This window comes from Callorhinus ursinus, unplaced genomic scaffold, assembly GCF_003265705.2.
Source record: "Callorhinus ursinus isolate GAN/ISIS: 27379988/994484 unplaced genomic scaffold, GSC_fseal_2.0 scaffold25, whole genome shotgun sequence".
NCBI classification, from domain to species: domain Eukaryota; kingdom Metazoa; phylum Chordata; class Mammalia; order Carnivora; family Otariidae; genus Callorhinus; species Callorhinus ursinus.
In genome coordinates this window covers 11246209-11264747 of record NW_027397087.1, presented here as the reverse complement: position 1 = coordinate 11264747, position 18539 = coordinate 11246209, and the positions used below count along the sequence as shown (strand labels likewise).

At 42.3% G+C, this 18539-nt stretch overlaps 1 protein-coding gene and 2 pseudogenes across 1 annotated transcript; 2 read left to right on the top strand and 1 right to left on the bottom strand.

Moving 5' to 3' along the window:
- Positions 1-1469: 1469 nt before the first annotated feature.
- B2M (beta-2-microglobulin) lies at positions 1470-6931 on the bottom strand. Its single transcript, XM_025883822.2, has 4 exons — positions 6788-6931; positions 3331-3606; positions 2785-2812; positions 1470-1977 (listed from the first exon to the last, which is right to left on the bottom strand). The coding sequence occupies exons 1-3, from the start codon at positions 6852-6854 to the stop codon at positions 2799-2801; spliced, it is 357 nt and encodes a 118-aa protein (XP_025739607.1). The 5' UTR covers positions 6855-6931; the 3' UTR covers positions 1470-1977; positions 2785-2798.
- Positions 6932-13501: 6570 nt separating this feature from the next.
- LOC112833423 (transcription and mRNA export factor ENY2 pseudogene) lies at positions 13502-13897 on the top strand (annotated as a pseudogene).
- A 268-nt stretch (positions 13898-14165) lies between these two features.
- Positions 14166-17944, top strand: LOC112832925 (transmembrane emp24 domain-containing protein 5 pseudogene; annotated as a pseudogene).
- Positions 17945-18539: the final 595 nt, after the last annotated feature.

The following is an 18539-nucleotide window of genomic DNA, read 5'->3' as shown; positions in this document are numbered from 1 at the left end:
TGCATGTGCTTTGTGGAGCACCCTCCTCTGACCCTGATCTCTGAAGCAGCTGCTCATCCCCTGTGGAAAAGGATTGGCACCAGCTTGTTAAAAGTGCACACCCTGCCCACTACTTTCAAGAGCAAGAGACTTTCCTACCGAACAGAAACAGAGTTAGATAAAATGAGACATGAATATGACACAAATGAAAGAACAGGACAAAATTGCAGCAAGGGAACTGGAGAAGCCTGATGTGGGGCTAGATCTCAGGACCCTGGGATAGTGACCTGAGCCAAAGGGAGACGCTTAACCGACTGAGCCACCCAGGTGCCCCTGTTTTTGTTTTTAATAGACTTTATTTCTTAGAGCTAGTCATTTTTAACAAGTTCCACAGGTGATTCTAATGTGCCATTTAGGATGGAGAGTGACCAGTCTTAAGTAAGTCACTGCTCAATCTGCTCAGCTGAGTTCCTGCAAGCATTCCCTCAAATACCCTTGCTCTGCTGTTTGGAATTACCCACACCTGTCATACCTTCATACTTCCCATAATTTGCCTCCCCACCCCGCCCCGGCCTGGAAACCCCAGATTCCACTCACCATTCAGGAGAACCACTATCTACCAAGTCTCACCTCCAGCAAATGGCTTCCCTAACACCTAAAGTTTCTTGTTGTCCCTTGAACACATTTTCCTATCACCTAGTTCTTTGGGCATACCTACATTATACTCTTTATCAGGATGTTTTTTACACACTTGATCTTAGCCAAAAGGCCGAGAAGCGATATCAGGATGTTTTTTAAATGTTTGATCACATGTCTGCCCCTCCACTAAACTGAAGCAGTTTGAGAGCAGTTTTGTGTTTTATTCATCTTGTCAGTACTTAGCACTAACAAATTCTTGGCCAAACAAATGCACAATGCTGCATGTATGAACTATATTTTGAAACTGAAAAATCTAGTATTTTTCATTCAAAGTTTATCTATTGCTTGCTAAAATATGAAACCCTCAGGTACTTTTGATTCCTCTTAAGAGTCTACACATTCCTTGTGTCTTGGCCTAAGGAACAGAACACTGGCTAAAAAACAGACATGGTCTCCCAGCAGATCACTGTGTCACCCTAAGTCATTTAATTTCCCTGGGATCTTGTTCCTCATCTGTAAAATGCGGATCACTGAGGCCCCTTCCACTGTGAGTCAAGCCCTATATAACAGGGGTTTCACTCTTTTCCAAGTGATACTTGAAAACTGTTTTCCTGTTCGAAAACAAAGGGGGGGGGCACCTGGGTGGCTCAGTTAAGTTAAGTACCTGCCTTCAGCTCAGGTTCTGATCCCATGGTCCTGGGATGGAGCCCTAAAGTGGGCTCCCTGCTCAGCAGGGAGTCTCCTTCTCCCTCTCCCTCTGCCCCTCCCTCTGCTTGTGTTCTGTCTAATAAATAAAACCTTCAAAAAAAAAAAGGTAAGAGAGGGACTGATATATAAGAAAACTGAACACATCAAGTTTTACCATTATTTTAATTATTGAAACAAAATTAACATAAGTCAAATTATGTGCAATGTCTATGATGTAAGAGGTGAATATGAATTTTATATGAGTGTCTTATCCACTATAACAAATTTCTGATAATTTGACAATTATCTTTCAAAAAATTTCCCCCAAATTCTAAACAAAGTATGCAAACTGGAAATTAACTCTAAACATGCATAACTATCTTCTTATCCAGTTTTGAGTGAATAGACTGAACAGTTCAGATCTGACCAAGATATTGATGGTGAACATGAGAATTCTCCCCTCCCCACCTCTAAGCTTCCAGCCCCACAACTACAGCTACCTGCCCAGACAGGTCAAATATAGCAACACAATGACCAATGTAGAATTAGCAATGAGGATTATATTTGTATGATCATCAATGTAACTTTATGATTTGTATTCAAAAAGCATAAAAGCATTATCAGCATTAAAGGAACATATATTTGTTCAATCTAAATGCACCATCTTCAAACCTGGAAAAAAGAAAATAGATTTGTTAGCAAATACATTTATTTTATTTAGATTATAGATCGCACCACCAAATTTGTCCAACTTTTGCTGTGTTGTAAAAGAAACAGATGCAGACAATTTTCCAAACCCATTAAAAAGAGCACAGCCCATTAATTTATCCCATTGGTTCTCCCACAACCTTACAGGAAAGAAGGCTGGTATTGAGTTCAGATCCCAGCTCTCCCATTTAGTAACTGTGTGTCTCCGGGCAGGTCACCCAAACTGTCTGAGGCTCTCTCAAATGAATTTCCCTGTGCTAGGATGTAACAGGAAATTTGAATAGGTTTTCAGTAGCATGGTACCCTGTGGAGATAAATTTCATGGAAAAGCTGGATTTTCTACCTCTGGACTCCAACAATGCAAAGAAGTCCAATTCCTCCCTCTTTCACACTGCTGAGTACTAAAGCAACTGCTATGCAAAAGAAGAGAATAGTTCATGTCTAAAAGCCCAGGGATGCCCACCACAGAAATGCAAGAAGAAAGATCAAATCCTTGCAGGTAGTGTGGGTAACTAGCTGCCTCTATCCTGGTAGGGTTCTCCAATAGCTCCTCTGACTTTTTTAGAGAGCTAGGGACACTGGCAGCTTTAGACTGGGGCTACATACCTTTCTCATGCCACTCCACATTCCCTGTAGGATTCCTTCTTACCTGCTGAAATGCTACCCTGATTAATGTCTTCCCTATAATGAGGGTTATTCTACAGAGTTGTCTGTAAATAGTCCCCAGGACAGCAAAACAAGAAAAGTATTTTCTTAAGGTTAGAAACCTACCTCCATTATGTTGGTTAGTTGTCTCGCTCTGTGAAAAAGAAAGCGGAGAAAGAAAGAGAGTAAGCTTTACTTTCAAAACACTACTAACAAATGTCTAAAACATTGTTGTCCCTAACCATGACTACCCAGTAGGGCCCAACCTTGCCTACTAGCCTCAGATCCCAACCCAGCCAGGGAGTACTGGATAGGGCAGTAGGATAGCAGGGCCTACAGACAAAGGCCTGTGCCTCCCTGAGACCTTTGATGGTTCTAATCCATGAGGCTGTCAGGAAAGCCCAAGGAGGCCAGAAGGTAGGAAACACAGGAAGTTCATGTGCATTTGTGCAGGTGCAGGCTGCTGCCACTCCCTGTTTCTGCTATAGGGAAACTACTGTTTCGGGACTCAGGCTGTGCATAGGTGTCTCGGAAGGGGCCACTTACCAGAGCTTTAATAATGTTCCCTGTCAATCCCAGTATGCAGATTTTTTTTTATATCAAAGCAGCTTTAAGCTATGCCTATATTCAGATACAACTGTCAGTAGCTAAGGAAAGAACTTAAAAACTTACCCCACTTAACAATCTGGGGCTCACTGAGAGTAACATGCTTTACACGGCAGCTAAATTCATCCTGTCCATTGGGAGTGAATTCAGTGTGGACCAGAAGATAGAAAGTCCAGTCCTTGCTGAAAGACAGGTCTGACTGTTCGGCCTTCATCTTCTCTCCATTCTTCAGCAGTTCAATTTCAATTTCTGGTGGATGGAACCCTGACACGTAGCAGTTCAGGAAATTTGGCTTTCCATTCTCTGCTGGGTGACGTGAGTAAACCTGAATTTTTGGGGTATCTGAGGGACATAAGGGAAAGACAAATGAAAATTGCAGAGTATTTCACTTGGGACTACCTTGGTCTAAAGCTATATCAGGCAACAAATGTTTAAATTTGATCACTGATTTCTCCCAATTCCATTTCTACTCTGGCCAAATGAACTTCCACTTTTCCAAAAGGCTACCTCCACTTTGAGGGATAAACCACGACTTAGTATCTTTTCCACATAATTCCTCTACTTGTGGCTTTTTGGTTTTTTTCTAGCAGATTTCTAGTACTATTATCTTCTGTCACTGGAATTTGTGCCAAATCCTTAAGAACCTTTCGGTGGAGACTCTCAAGAACTTTTGATGGCTTATTAGCACCCATATAATTCCTTCACACATCTCTCAAGAGTCCTCATGATTTGGCCCCAACCTACTTTTCAAACTTCATTTCTCACTTCATACACTCTTCATAATAGCCACATCAAAAAACTTGTTATTGTACCTTGTTTCAGCCCATCTTTTTTTTTTTTTTTTAATGTTTATTCCTTTCCTTTTTGGTTCCTGCTCCTGCCTAGATCCACACCCATCTGACTTCTCAACATGTATTAAGCGTCTAGTATAATACCTGGCACACAGCAATTGCTCAGGAAATGGCAGATATTGTTATTATTGCCTCAAACCAAACTTAAATGCGTACAGAAGCCAGAAATACCATAAATGAGTGAATTGGGCTGGGTAAGGACAATAGGGCAGGGTGAGGACTGTTGCAAATGAGAAAGAACATACTCTCCACTGTGACCAAGTGGGGTAATGTGTGCAAGACTGGTATTTGCATTTTTAATTAGCACTCTCAGGGGATTGTTCTAACTGCTACGTTGGGAATATGTTGCTGCATAGAATAGTAGTTTCCAAAATGGGATGCATAACTAGACCATCCCTGGAGATATGGAAAGAAACTATTATAAACTCCATTCCATATTTTTCATCCAATGAAGAGAACTGTTACTGCCACTAAATGTACAGATTGACACTAATATATGTGTATAATTCACTTTTAAATACACGTACATGCGGTGTATGTGTTTACTAAAGGGCAGCTCCTCCGTGTCCAGGAGGTGGCGGGGAGGAGGAGTACTAGGCTACTCTGACCGGGTTTATCTGTCTAGAAACACCCTGTCATCAAAAGAAAAGTCACCAGCCCCACTAGGAGCTAGCCTAGGAATCCCAATGAAGCTCTGATTTTTTTTTTATAAAGTTAAAAGTGAAGACAAATCAGAAAGCTCTTTGTATCGGAACTTCTAATAATTAGAATGTAATAAATGCCATGAGTCAGAGCACAGGTTCATCAGGCCTAGAATTCTCTCTTTGAGGGATCCAGGCAGGGTTCTGCAAGAACATCACAACAACATTTTCTAAGAGGTGGACAAGTATCAGACAAGGCCTGGGTTTGAATCTGGGCTCAGCCACTCACTGGTTCTGTGACTCTGAGACAGTTAATTGAGCTTCTGAAGCTTAAGGGAAACATCAATTTATGTCCACAGTGAAACAAAACCCACACAGGGGACAGAGCAAAAAATAGACCCCAGAGGCAAATCATTACCCATTTCTTGAGTATCTTTTTTTTTTTTTAAGATTTCTATTTATTTATTTGAGAAAGAGAGAGAGAGAGAGCATAGAGGGAGAAGCTGACTCCCCGCTGACCAGAGAGCCCTAGGTGGAGCTCAATTCCAGGACCCCGGAATCATGCCCGGAGTGGAAGGCAGATGCTTAACCGAAGGAACCACCCAGGCGCCCCTCCAGAGTATCTTCTAGAAATGATCTCTTTGTGGCATGTATTACTTCGGAAATTTTCAAATTAAGATTTTTCTTTTAACGTCAGCCTGTTATTTTTAAAATTGTTTCTGTGGTCGCCAGCAAATATCAATAATAGTATTTGTGCTTTATTTTGTAAATAGATTATAAATTAAATTTTTTTTCATGATCAAAAACCCCCGCTTCACAGTAGCTTTTGTGAGGGGAAAATATGAGGGTTCTGGTATATTGTGCTTCAGAGGTAGAGTGTCCCTGACAGACGACCTGGGTAACCATGTTGATTACCCTTATCACTGGTTTTACAATCTCCCTGACTGGTAAACCTTCGCTTTTTCAAAACAGAAAGTAGAAGCTTAGTTCATCTTGGAAAGAACCAGGCAAAGAGCCAAAAAGGAAGCCCTCTGTGAAGAAAAGGCAAAAGGGCCCCAGGCTCTCCAGCTTGCTGGCAAGAATCTCACCAGAAGGTGACGAGGAGGTATTGAAAAACCGCAGAGTTTGCAGCCAAAGGGCGCAGACCCCCACAAAAAGCTCTGCTCCCGCTAGATTGTCTGCCATTTCTCCCCCGTGTTGATTAAGTTACTTAAACTCTTGGTGTCTCAGTTTCCTTATTATGAAATGCTGATGATATTAACCACCGCATTTACATCGCAGGCTCATCTCGGAACCAAATGGTATAAAGCACACAACGTCCCCAGCACGCTCCTTATCAATAACGACTAGCTCTTATGATTATTAAAAGCGACAAGGAACGGTAACAAGTGAATTAACGATGTCAAAGCGCTTTGTAACACCTCCAAACATTCTACAAACTCCAGGTGTGGATTCCTTCCCTACGGTTTCGCCGCATATTCGTGGGGCCGGCAACCCGCGGGGCGTTGCGGAGGAAGCCCGAAGCCCCCGGGGTCCGAGAAGAGCAGTTGCAGCGGACTGATGTACGCGCGCGGTGCCTCCCGCAAAGCCCAGACGGGTGTCCCCACCCTTTCACAGCCCTCGCCTCCCCGCTTTTGGGACCCGCCTTTCCGCCCTCCCAGGCGGACAGCTGCACCCGGGTAGCTAGAGGTTCCGCGGAAGAGAAACCCTCCCCCCACCTCGCTCGTTCCCAAGTCTGTCATCACCCCGAAACTTTGTCCTGACCCACCGGGCACGCACATGCCGGAGGCCTCCCGCGTCCCCCTCTCCCGAAGAAGAAAAAAGAGGCTTGCGTCCTGGGCTCGCACCCCCTCCTTACTCCCCACTCCCCGGCCACCCACCGCTTCCCTACCCGCAGACCAAGCCCGCGGCTAGCCCCCAGGCGGGGGAGAACTAGGGAGGAGGAGGGGTGGGTGCATTACAGAATTAATGCGGAGAATGCCAAAAAGATTGGAGTACAGGAGAAGGGCTAGGGCAAAGGGGGACACTCACACTGGACGGCATGCAGGCCGGAGAGAGAGAGCAGCCCGACGAAGACGAAGGTCAGGAGAAGCGCCATCGCCACCCGAGCACGAGCCGCGCGGGACTAAGACTGGCCCGCCGCCCGGCGCCTGCATTTATATTCCTTGTGCGCACCGCCAATCAGAACCCTTCGGGCTTGGGCCGTCACTCGTCTCCTAGCGCTCAAAGACTGGCCAGGTTAGAAAGAGGGACTTTCCCGGTTTCAGTTTCAGTTTCCTGTAAGGTCGGTGATGCTTAGGAAGGCATGGGTTTGACCGAGTGGCTTCGATGTCCATAGACCCTTGCGCTCCGACTTGGGTGCGCGCCAGAGCCTGGGGAGAGGGCCTCCTATCGTAGAACTTGGGCTGGACCTACCTTGGTCCAGCGCTCTCTCTTTGAGAACCATCCAGCCTCAGAGTAACTTGCTTACCATGTCCCAGCCAGGTGGGACCTTAGGACCTGTGGTTTTCATTCGAGGAAACTCAAGCCCACAAAGACTAAGAGAGTGGACAAAGGATGAATGGTGCGGGGCAGAATAAGAACTTGGATAAATAACTACGACCCAGGAATATAATGTAGGGTTTCTGGATTCTTTGGGCAAGAAAAATAGTCCAGGAACCTCGAGGCCTCCTGAGGACGGCTCAGAGAACCATGCAGAGTGGACAAGGACCTTCTTGCCTCCTGAATTCCTTCAGGCAAAAGTTTCTTTTTGTAAATAAAGCCCTGTGCCAAGAAATTCTTCTCTGTATCTTCCTGCTTTTGTTTAAGTAATTTTCTTCGTTTTGTTGATTTGTGGGAAAAACAAAACCACTGATAGCAAAACAGTAACTGCCTAGAGCCTTAGAGTTTACAGACCTCTTTAGGTACATCATTCCCTGTGAATTACCACATTAGAATGGTTTGGCACATAGTAGGCATTCGGTAAATGGAATGAATGAATGATTGAATGAATGAACAAACCAGTAAATATAGGAATAAATAGGAAATAGGAATTACCCCGTTAATTTTTATGGATAAGGGGAAACAAAAGCTGAGACTAGGATTCAAACTCTCCTGATGCCATTGCATTCATGCTTTAGACACTTGGAAGATAAGGGCACTGAAATTTCAGTGAGAATTTGGATTGCACTGGCCACGGGCCCAGCCAAAGAAGTCAAACCTACTGACTCTAAGAGCATAACAATGTTAGACCACTTAAGAAAACCTATACTCCAGAGATAACCTTAAAAAAGATGCTGATGTCACATGGCAGCTGAGTCCATGAGTCTCTCAGTGGAACAGTGAGAAGAGGAAGTGAACCAGGGGGGCAGGAGGACGGAGATCTTGGAAATCACCATGGTTTTCAGTTAAAAAGAGTTGGGTTGTGATTCCCCAAGGAAACAACAAATATGTTATATATTTCTCTTACATGTTTTTAGACCTTGTAATAACCCCTATTATGGAAGCCATGTCTGAACTAGAAAAAGTAGAGTACTCTCCATGGACCTAATGAAATGAGATAATGCACAGAGAGCCTCACACAGTTCCTAACAGAGTGTTTTATGTTTAACAAGCATACTATAATTATTGATGTTTTTTTACCTAGCTTTCCTACCAGCTCTATCCATAAGTCTCTCGAAGTATGAGAATAATAGTTATGCATAAAGTTATGAGTAAAGACATTCTTGCTTCTCTCATTTGTTTGTGTTTTTAAAAAAACTCATTTAAGGCTCTTAATGCCTGAAATGTTTGTGTTGAATTGTTTCCTAGTTCCCTGGGAGTATAGGAAGACACAGGGCTATTTTTTACCTCCAAATTCTCTGTTTACTACATCACAGAGAAATACTATACTTAAAATTCACTATAGATAGATTCTGACCTATTCACTTAGAAAACCAATTTAAAAAGTAATTTTAAAATGCAATAAAGACAGAGAAAATATATTTTTCAGTTTTTTGTGTTTGGAGAACTCCTGTATTTTTCTTAAATTTCCATTTATGACATGCTTTGAATAGTGAGAATGAAAATGAGATATAAAACTTTTTTTTAAAGACTTATTTATTTGAGAGAGAGAGAGAGAGAGCAAAAGGTGGGTGTGCGGGAGAGGGAGAGAGAATCCCAAGCCAACTCTGTGCTGAGGGTGGAGACTGATACCAGGCTCCATCTCACAGTCCTGAGATCACAACCTGAGCCAAAACCAAGAGTCAGATGCTCAACCGACTGTACCACCCAGGTGCCCCAAAACTTTTTTTTTAACTGAGAGCACTGTTTGTTTAGTAGGGTAATGTGGAAATCTACAAACATGGCAATTTAATTTATCTCCCAGTCATGGGAATAACAGTTGGAATTTTTTTTTTTTTTTGCCTGTATGACCTTCCTAAAAAAATTTTTTACAGGGAATGTTTATTCAAAATAGTAAATATTTCAGGGTGCCTGGGTGGCTCAGTCAGTTAAGCGACTGACTCTTGGTTTCAGCTCAGGTCATGATCTCAGGATCATGAGATCAAGCTCGGTGTTGGGCTCCATGCTCAGTGAGAAGTCTGCTTGAAGATTCTCTCCCTCTGACCCTCCCCCCACCACTCACTCTCTTTCTCTCTCAAATAAATAAATCTTTTTTAAAAATAGTAAATATTTTCAAGAATGTGGAAGAACTGGAACTCTCATACCATGTAAAATGATACAATCACTTTGGAAAATAATTTGACAGTTTTTTAAAAAGTTAAATATATACTGACCATATGATTCAGCCTTGGGTATTCTAAGTATCTACCCAAGAGAAAATAAAAGCATATGTTTATACAAAGACCTGTACACAAATATTCATAGCAACTTTATTTGTAATAGCCAAAAGCTGGAAACAATCCAAATGTCCATCAACAGGTGACTGGATAAACAAATTGTGGTATACCCCTACAGTGTAATACTATCAGCAATAAGCAAGGAATGAAGTACTGTACACAACAACATGGATGAAATAATTGTGCTGAATGAAAGAGACTAGACAAAAAAAAGAGTATATACTGTATGATTCTGCTTATATAAAACTCTAGAAAAGGCAAACTAATGTATGGAACAGAAAGCAGATGAGTGGTTTCAGGAAGATGCAGAGTAGAGGAGAGTCAGGAGCAAAAAGAAACTTTGGGATTGATGGAATAGAGTTTATCTTGAGTGTGATGATGATTTCATGGATGTATACATATTTTAGAACTTATTAAACTGTACAGTTTAAGTAGAATTTATTGTATGTCAATTATACCTGAATAAAGCTATTAAAAAAAAAACCCAAAAAGCACAGATACCTGTGTTGTTGTCAGGCAGAAGAAGAATGAAGTGCGTGAACAGAAAGAAAAAGAACAATACTAAAGTGGGGAGAAAATAGGAATAGGTTAATACTCAAATGAGTTGGGTTGCACCAAGTGGATCTCGGTCAGCAGTTTTCTGAGATGGGCCCATCCAAACAGCCAGGAAAACCAGGCCCACTCAAGAGGAGAAGACCAAGCATAGGTAGGACATTTGTGCCAGGGCTTTTTCAAACGTTAAGTCATTAATCCCCTGCAATTCAAAGTGTGGTCTATACATCATTGGCATCAGCAAAACCTAGGTGTTCTTAGAAATGCAGACTCTTGGGTCCGTCCCAGACACATTAAACCAGAGTCTGCATTTTAGTAACATCCCAGGTGATCCATATACAAATTAAAACTTTGTGAGGCTGTTGACCCAAACTACCCAACAATCTAGAAGGTAGGTGTTACTTTCATTTACAGACGAGGAAATAGAGAGGTAAGATACTTGCCCACATTCATACTGGGCTGGGATTCAAACACTGGCCTGTCTGATTCCAAAGGCCTCATAATTTCCACTAGAAAATCACTTTCAGAGAAGGGGTTCAATGGAAGGATTCATTGGCTGGCTTGGAGTTCTGGGCAAGGATTAAAAGCATATGAGAAGGTAAGGGGAAGTAGATAAACAGGAACCAGCACCCAGATGGGTAGGATTATTTCTTAACAGACATTTTTTTTTCTGCCCACAAAAGTAATATATGCACAAGATAGAAAATTGGAACATACTAAAAACTATAAAGAAGAAAATTAAGGGCGCCCGGGTGGCTCATTTAAGCATCTGCTTCAGCTCAGGTCCAGAGTCGGCTCTCCGCTCAGCAGGGAGTCTGCTTCTCCCTCTGCCCCTCTCCCTGCTCATGCTGTCTGTCTCTCTCTCTCTTTCAAATAAGTAAAATCTTTTCTAAAAAAGAAAAAATTAAAACTGGTAATCCTACAACCCAGAGATGACTATTGTTAAGTGGTTTAATTTAAGGAGTTTGAAGGTTATTGCATGTCGAAAAGTACACCTGGTTAGGTCTATCTGGAGACTGGAAGTCCTCAATCTTTTGAGTTCAATTCCATTAAACTGAGCAAATGTCAGTTAAGTGCAGGCTTTGTGGAAAGTACTGTAACAATTACGCAGAAGGGGACAACAGACTACGCCCACCAGGAGATTCTAATCTTGAGTTAAAATCAGCACAATAGGGCGCCTGGGTGGCTCAGTTGGTTAAGCGACTGCCTTTGGCTCAGGTCATGATCCTGGAGTCCCGGGATCGAGTCCCACATTGGGCTCCCTGCTCAGCAGAGAGTCTGCTTCTCCTTCTCACCCTCCTCCCTCTCATGCTGTCTCTCATTCTCTCTCTCAAATAAATAAATAAAATCTTTAAAAAAAAATCAGCACAATAATTAATTTATTAGCACCCACCTGAGGTGTCTGTGCTGATGGTCGGATTTGAGAGCTGTTACATAATGGGCAACAGGCCCAAAGGAAATGGAACACAGTGCGAGTCTTTTTTTTTGATAGCTGGTAAGTCAGACACCGTACATAGGAGAGAAAAATACTTCACTGGGGCGCCTGGGTGGCTCAGTCATTAAGCGTCTGCTTTCAGCTCAGGTCATGACCCCAGAGTCCTGGGATGGAGCCCCGCATCGGGCTTCACGCTCCGCAGGAAACCTGCTTCTCCCTCTCCCCCTGTTCGTGTTCCCTCTCTCACTGTGTCTTTCTCAGTCAAATAAATAAATAAAATCTTAAAAAAAAAAAAAAGAAGATACTTCACAAGAGCAATATAAAGTAAGTATCATTATCTCTATTGGAGGAAGAGTACATGGGAAGATTCAAGACAGTTAAGATATTCAGATGGTGGGGAATCTCTGCCCCAGGTTTGTGTGTAACCGCCAAGCTCTCTCAACTGCCAACTTGTTTTTATTGGGAAAACCATATACATTTGGTATTAAAAACATCAAGCACTACAGACTTATGAAATTCCGATTTCTCTCAAATCCTCTTGACAGTAACTACAGTATTTAAGGTACTTTTTATTTTTAATTACAAGCACAACACATGAGTGTAATGCCCATTGGAAAAATGCAAACAATTGAAGTAAAAGTGAAAGTTCCCTCATCTGTCTCTTATTTCACTCTCCCCACCCCACCCCCCGAAACCATTAAGGTGTGGTGCTTATCCTGCCATGGATATATATTGTATTTAGTTTGGAAAGTGAGGAATTTTAAAATTATAACTACAAAGACTAGTATAGTTTGGAACACAGCACCCACTCTAAGAGGGATTAGAGGTATCATCAGTTGTCAGCTTGGATGAAGAAAAGTGTTAAGTAAATGCAGAAGCCAAAACCCCCTAACAGTGTGGGGGCAACAGGACAACCCAGGAGCCAGGGATTGGGCACCATCCCTGGGGATATTACACCCAGTGACTGAGTTACTGGCACAGCCTCTTTTCAATCCATGTTTTCTAACCTCGTAAATCCTCAGGTCTGCATCTCAGTTTCTATTTAAAAACCACAGAATTCTGGGGCTCCTGGGTGGCTCAGGTGGCTAAGCGTGTGCCTTCAGCTCAGGTCATGATCCCAGGATCCTGGATTTTTCCCCCTTCACCCCCCCCCCCCCCCCGACCTCCACCCCAGTGGAGCCCCCAGCCTGGGGTCAAGCCCTGCCGGCTCAGCGGGTAGTCTGTTTCTTCTTCTCCCTCTCCCTCTGCTCCTCCCCCCCATGAGAACTCTCTCTCTCTCTCAAATAAATAAAATCTTAAAAAAAACTGAAGAATTCCAACTTGGATTTTCTATCCTGCTTTAGATTCCATGCAGCACTATTAAAAATCAAAACTCGGGCACCTGGGTGGCTCAGTCAGTTAAGCGACTGCCTTCAGCCCAGATCATAATCCCAGGGTCCTGGGATCAAGTCCCTCATCAGGCTCCCTGATCAGCAGGGAGTCTGCTTCTCCCTCTCCCTCTGCCCTTCCCCTTGCTCACGCTCTCTCTCTCAAACACATAAAATCTTAAAAAAAAAAAAAAACTCTCCTTTAAATGCCCTTTTTCCCTTTTGACAAATTTCTCTAAACCTCAGCTTCCCACTTTTCAGCTTGCTTAGCTGATACTGGCCAGTTAGTATATGTGGTCCTTTCTGGTTTTTCCCTGCTCTGTTGGACCTGCACTTGATTCTATGCTCTCTACTCTCTGATGTCTTGGACCTTTCTAAACTCTTAAACTCTTCTCCTTTTTCTTTTTTCATTGTTAGGTGTCCAGTAGCCAGACACCACTTTGTTCTTTGCTCAGAAGGCAGGGACTTGCTGAAAACTCTGCTCCTAAAAGAAGACTGTAAAGAAACCAGGAAGAATTGTTTAGTAAAAAATCAGTAATCTGGGTCTAGGTCCGGGCAGCCGAAGAGTGTGGTTAGCAAGATGAACAAAGATGTGCAGATGAGAGCAGCGATTTACCAAAAGTTGATAGAAACTGGAGAAAGAGAATGCCTCAAAGAGTTGCTGAGAGCTAAATTAATTGAATGTGGCTGGAAGGACCAGTTGAAGGCACACTGTAAAGAGGTAATTAAAGAGAAAGGACTAGAACACATTACTGTTGATGACTTGGTGGCTGAAATCACACCAAAAGGCAGAGCCCTGGTACCTGACAGCGTAAAGAAGGAGCTCCTACAAAGAATAAGAACATTCCTTGCTCAGCATGCCAGCCTTTAAGATTGGATGAGATTGTGTTGTTTTGTGGTTTTATTTCTGAAAGTAAAACTTGCCATAAATTAGGAATCAATTTCCCAAAATAAAATCCTTTTTTGTATGATGGTAAAAAAAAAATCAGTAATCTAAAACAAAACAAAAACACCAAAAGGCGAGAGATGTATACACAAGAGCCACCATACACACAATCGGAGCAGTCAAAATACAAAGGAGGAAGTCAGAAAATAGAAGTTTGGTGAGTTTGTGATTTTTTCCCCTTATTTTATTATCATCATTGTTGCAACTGTAGATCAATTTGCCACAAATGAGTTTGCTAAAAGACAATTTATCATTTCTAAAATTAGCCAAAAGTCTTTTTATCCAATGACCAATGACAGCAGAACGGGAGGTGGGACTGACCCCTCTGGCCACTCGATGTCCTGAGGATGTGAGTGGTTGAGATGGACTCCACCATCTACCCCAAGAAGCCAGGCTGTGACAGGTGGAAGATGGTTCAGTGAGCTCACCCTCAGAGTTTAGTGAGCGGAAGGGGGGGGGGTTCCACAAAATTTGGATCATTCTATACATATGAACTGAACTTGATTATTTTAGTTTAACAATATAGCTATTTTCTTTCTTTTTTTTAAGATTTTAATTTCTTTATTTGACAGAGACACAGCGAGAGAGGGAACACAAGCAGGGAGAGTGGGAGAGGGAGAAGCAGGCTTCCTGCAGAGCGGGGAACCCAATGCGGGGCTCGATCCCAGGACCCTGGGATCATGACCTGAGCAGAAGGCAGACGCTTAACGACCGAGCCACCCAGGCACCCCAATAATATAGCTATTTTCTATGTCATTATGTACAGAACTGGTTTCTTATTATTAACAATTTAGACTTTTCTCCATATCATACCTTGTGGTAGGCAGAATAATGCCCCACCCACCCACCCTGTTGTTCATGTCCTAATGAATGTGAACGGTGTAAGGGACTTTGCATCTCCCCTTGAGATTATCAGGAAGCACAGATTCTCCTCTGGAGCCTCTAGAAAGGAAAGCAGCCCTGCCTTAATGTTAACCCCCTGAAACTTATGTTAGACTTGTGACTTATAGAACTGTAAGATGATAATTTGTGTTGTTTTAAGCCACCAAATTTGTGGTAATTTGTGCAATGTGTGGTGTTACAGCAGCAAGAAAAAAACAATTCATGCCCCTTTTTCAGAATCATGGATATTTGGGCCTTGGTTGCCAGGAGCCTAGTTCAGTAGAAATATTTGCCTTTCAAAGTCAAGTTTACATGATAGTTAACCAGATTCTGGCCATATAGTGCATTTTTGGTACACTCATGTTTGAGGAAGGGCTATTGTCAGTTGGATAGCTGAGGAAGGGTGGGAGTTGGGTGGAAACCTGGGCTGGTCAGGAGCTTTGATCTTGCCCCTCCCATCACTGCCCTCGCCAACCTGGCTTAGTTCCAACTACCTTTTCTGGACCATTTCACAGACGCCACATGCCAAGTGGGCTAAACCACTTCTGCCCTGCCTGCTCTTGCCAGTGTTAAACAAAGAAGGAGAGGAACAGGAAGAGCCTTCTAGTCCTTCTAGACAAAAGTCTCCCAAAGTGTTGGCTTCTTTCTACTTAGCCTGGCCCTGATCCATCCATCAGATCTCAGTGTGCACCACAATCATTCAGTCATTCAACAAACCTTTACTGAGCACCTTCCTAGGTGCTGGGCACTGGACTGGCACTGGGGGAACGTCTTTCTTCAAAGAGCTCAGAGACTCTGGTTTAGAGACGTGTGACTAAATTATGATTCCAGGAAAGCAATTAATTCCACCTGGAGGGGTTAAAGAGCATGCAGAGGACTTTGGTACCAAGGAAAGAATGTGGACTTTATCCCTTAGATCATGATGCAGGTGCAGTGAAACTGGGTTTTTTTCTTTTTTTAATTCATTTGTCTTTGAGGCATTTTTTGTTTGATCTTTTAAAAAGCTTTTCCACATAGCTTCATGTTTTTTCTAATTATAAAATTCATATTCATTATGAAAAATGCAGACTATATAGGTAAGAATAAAAATAATTTAAATTGTCTGTTAAGCCACCACCCAAAGATAACTACTGCTAATGGACTGATGTTTGTTTCTAGACTTCGTCTATTCATATACAGATATAAATATGGATCTACATGGTTACAAAGATATAATTATTCTGCATAGATTTCTTTGCAAATAGGTTTTTTTATTTAACTGTATATCATGGATAATATATCTATATTTCAATAATAATAGAGATCTATGTAGTTTTCTCAGGCTTTCATAATACAGTTGCCTCTTGCACAGCATGGGGGTTATAGGCAACCCCCACCCCGCCCTGTGCAGTTGAAAATCTGCATATAACTTTGATTCCTCAAAAGGTTAACCACTAATGACCTACTGTTGACCGGAAGCCTTACCAATAATATAAACATTCAATTAACACATATTTTGTCTATGCATTATATACTGTATCCTTACAATAAAGTTAAGAGAAAAGAAAATATTAAGAACATCATGAGGAAAACACATTTACAGCACTGTACTGTATTTATGGGGGGGAATAATCCACCTATAGGTGGATCCACATGGTTCAAACCCACGTTGTTCAAGATTCAACTGTATTTTGTTACATGAATATACCATACTTTTTTACCCAATCCTGTATTGGGGACATTTCCAGTTTCTTCCTATTATACCACATCTCTACACTGAAATTGCCCTCTGTAGACTTTGTACGAGGTGACACTCCACTGCCCAGTAGAAAGAGTGCTCATCTTCCCACATGCTTCCCTAAGCTGGTCATTATCATTGAAAAATTGCATCTCCTTGTTTGACTTCATATATTTTTTAAAGATTTATTTATTTTAGACAGCATGCAAGAGAGAGAGAGAGAGAGAAAGAGAGAGAGAGAGAGAGAGAGAGAGAGAGAGAGTGTGTGTGTGTGTGTGTGTGTGTGTGTGTGTGTGTGTGTGCTTGAGTGGGGGGAAGGGCAGAGGGAGAGAATCATCAAGCCAACTCCTCACTGAGGGCCGAGACCAAGGCGGGGCTCCATTTTATGACCCATGAGCTAATGACCTGAGATGAAATCAGGAGTTGGTTCCAGTTCCGTGACCAATAGAGCCACCCTGGCCCCCTTGACTTCATATTTTTAAAAGGCAGTTAGGTTGAACAGTTCTTCACATATTTGCTTGTTATATGTGTTTCCTGTTCAGTGAGTCTCCTATTCATGATTCCCTCAGCCAAAATCCCTAGGCACTGGGAACAACACTGGCTAATGCAGCAGAGGAGTGTGCCTAAGAGTATTTGTTAGGCAAATGTTACCTATGGCTAGGTGAAAGATAGAAGTTAATTTTATCCTGTCAACTTGTTTTTGTTTTTCAAAATAAAATGTTAGAAGGAAGAGAGCCCGGAGTGGGAAAAGGCGGGGGAGGGTTGGGAAAGGGACTGTGGTCCATCCTAGATCCCTCCTTTTCCCAGGTTCTGCTCCCAGCTATGAGGACAACTGCCACTCTTGCCTGGAGGTTCTCAGCCATCTTGAATGAGTCTACCTCTTCCAGCCCCACATCAGGGGTGATAAGAGCCAGGCTGCTCCTGGGGCAGCCTCAGCCCTCCAGGACAGCAACTTCCATCAGGCCATGTCCCTGATGGCCTTGCTGGAGATCAACTACCAAGTTTCAGACCAAGTAGGAAAGGATATTGATTTTCATCTTGCCTCTACTGGAAATGAAACCTCAGTTTTTGAATAGAAGAAAATCAGGTGAAGTACACACGATGGAAACTGACATTGGTGACTGTATATGCAGCACCATTTCTGAAAGGTGACTTTCTTGGAATTAATCCTGGATATCATGGGAAGACATGGGCAAGAATAAGAGGGAATGTGTTACAGGCACAGATGTGTTGGATCTGAAACCAGAAGGTCTAGAACCTGGAGGATCATGGAACCATCATCATAATCATCACCAAATCAGGGTTAAGTAGTCATATCCAAATTCTGCTTAGAGTCTTTGAAGCTCATGATAGAAAGAAATATACAAGGAAGCAACTTTGATAGAGTTGATTTCTGGTCCACAAACAATTTGATGGTCAATGGTGTCACCCATTCAAGTTTTATGCTAAACCATCTGTTTGAAGATAAGTAGAAAAGTAGAACTTGAAACTCAAACTACTTAACTTTTAAAAAAGAGGCTGAAAAATGCAATAAGTTGCACAGTCAAGATCAGTAATAATCTCTTCCAACTTGCTTTCAGGCAGTCTTACGTGTGAAACAAATATAATTTAAATGTGAAAGGAAAGTCTTTATTTTTGTCTAATCATATTTATTCAGTTGTACTTAATTGTATAACAGAAATAATTTGCAGACTTTATGTTTAATTCAATGAAGCCCTATTAATAACTACATTTTCCTACGTTTGAAAAAAATTTTTGAAAGTCACAGGTGGTTTAAATAAATGAACATTGAGCCTAAATGCAACACCAAACAATCTGTTTTAAAAAGTTTCTCTTGGGCGCCTGGGTGGCTCAGGTGGTTCAGTGTCTGACTCTTGATTTCGACTCAGGTAATGATCTCAAGGTGATGAGATAGAGCCACATGTCGGGCTCTCCGCTGGGCATGGAGCCTGCTTAGGATTCTCTCTCCCTCTGCATTGTCATCCCCTGCACCTACCCCCGACCCCTGCTTTCTCTCTCTCTCTCTCTCTCAAGAAAAAAAAAGTTTCTCTTAAACAGAAGTTTCCA

Excerpts from the sequence above, each read along its gene's own strand:
- B2M (XM_025883822.2), bottom strand. The coding sequence starts at position 6,854 with ATGGCGCTTCTCCTGACCTTCGTCTTCGTCGGGCTGCTCTCTCTCTCC. Across the intron at positions 3,607-6,787 it reads CGGCCTGCATGCCGTCCAGT|ATACCCCAAAAATTCAGGTT; the intron begins GTGAGTGTCCCC and ends TATGTCCCTCAG.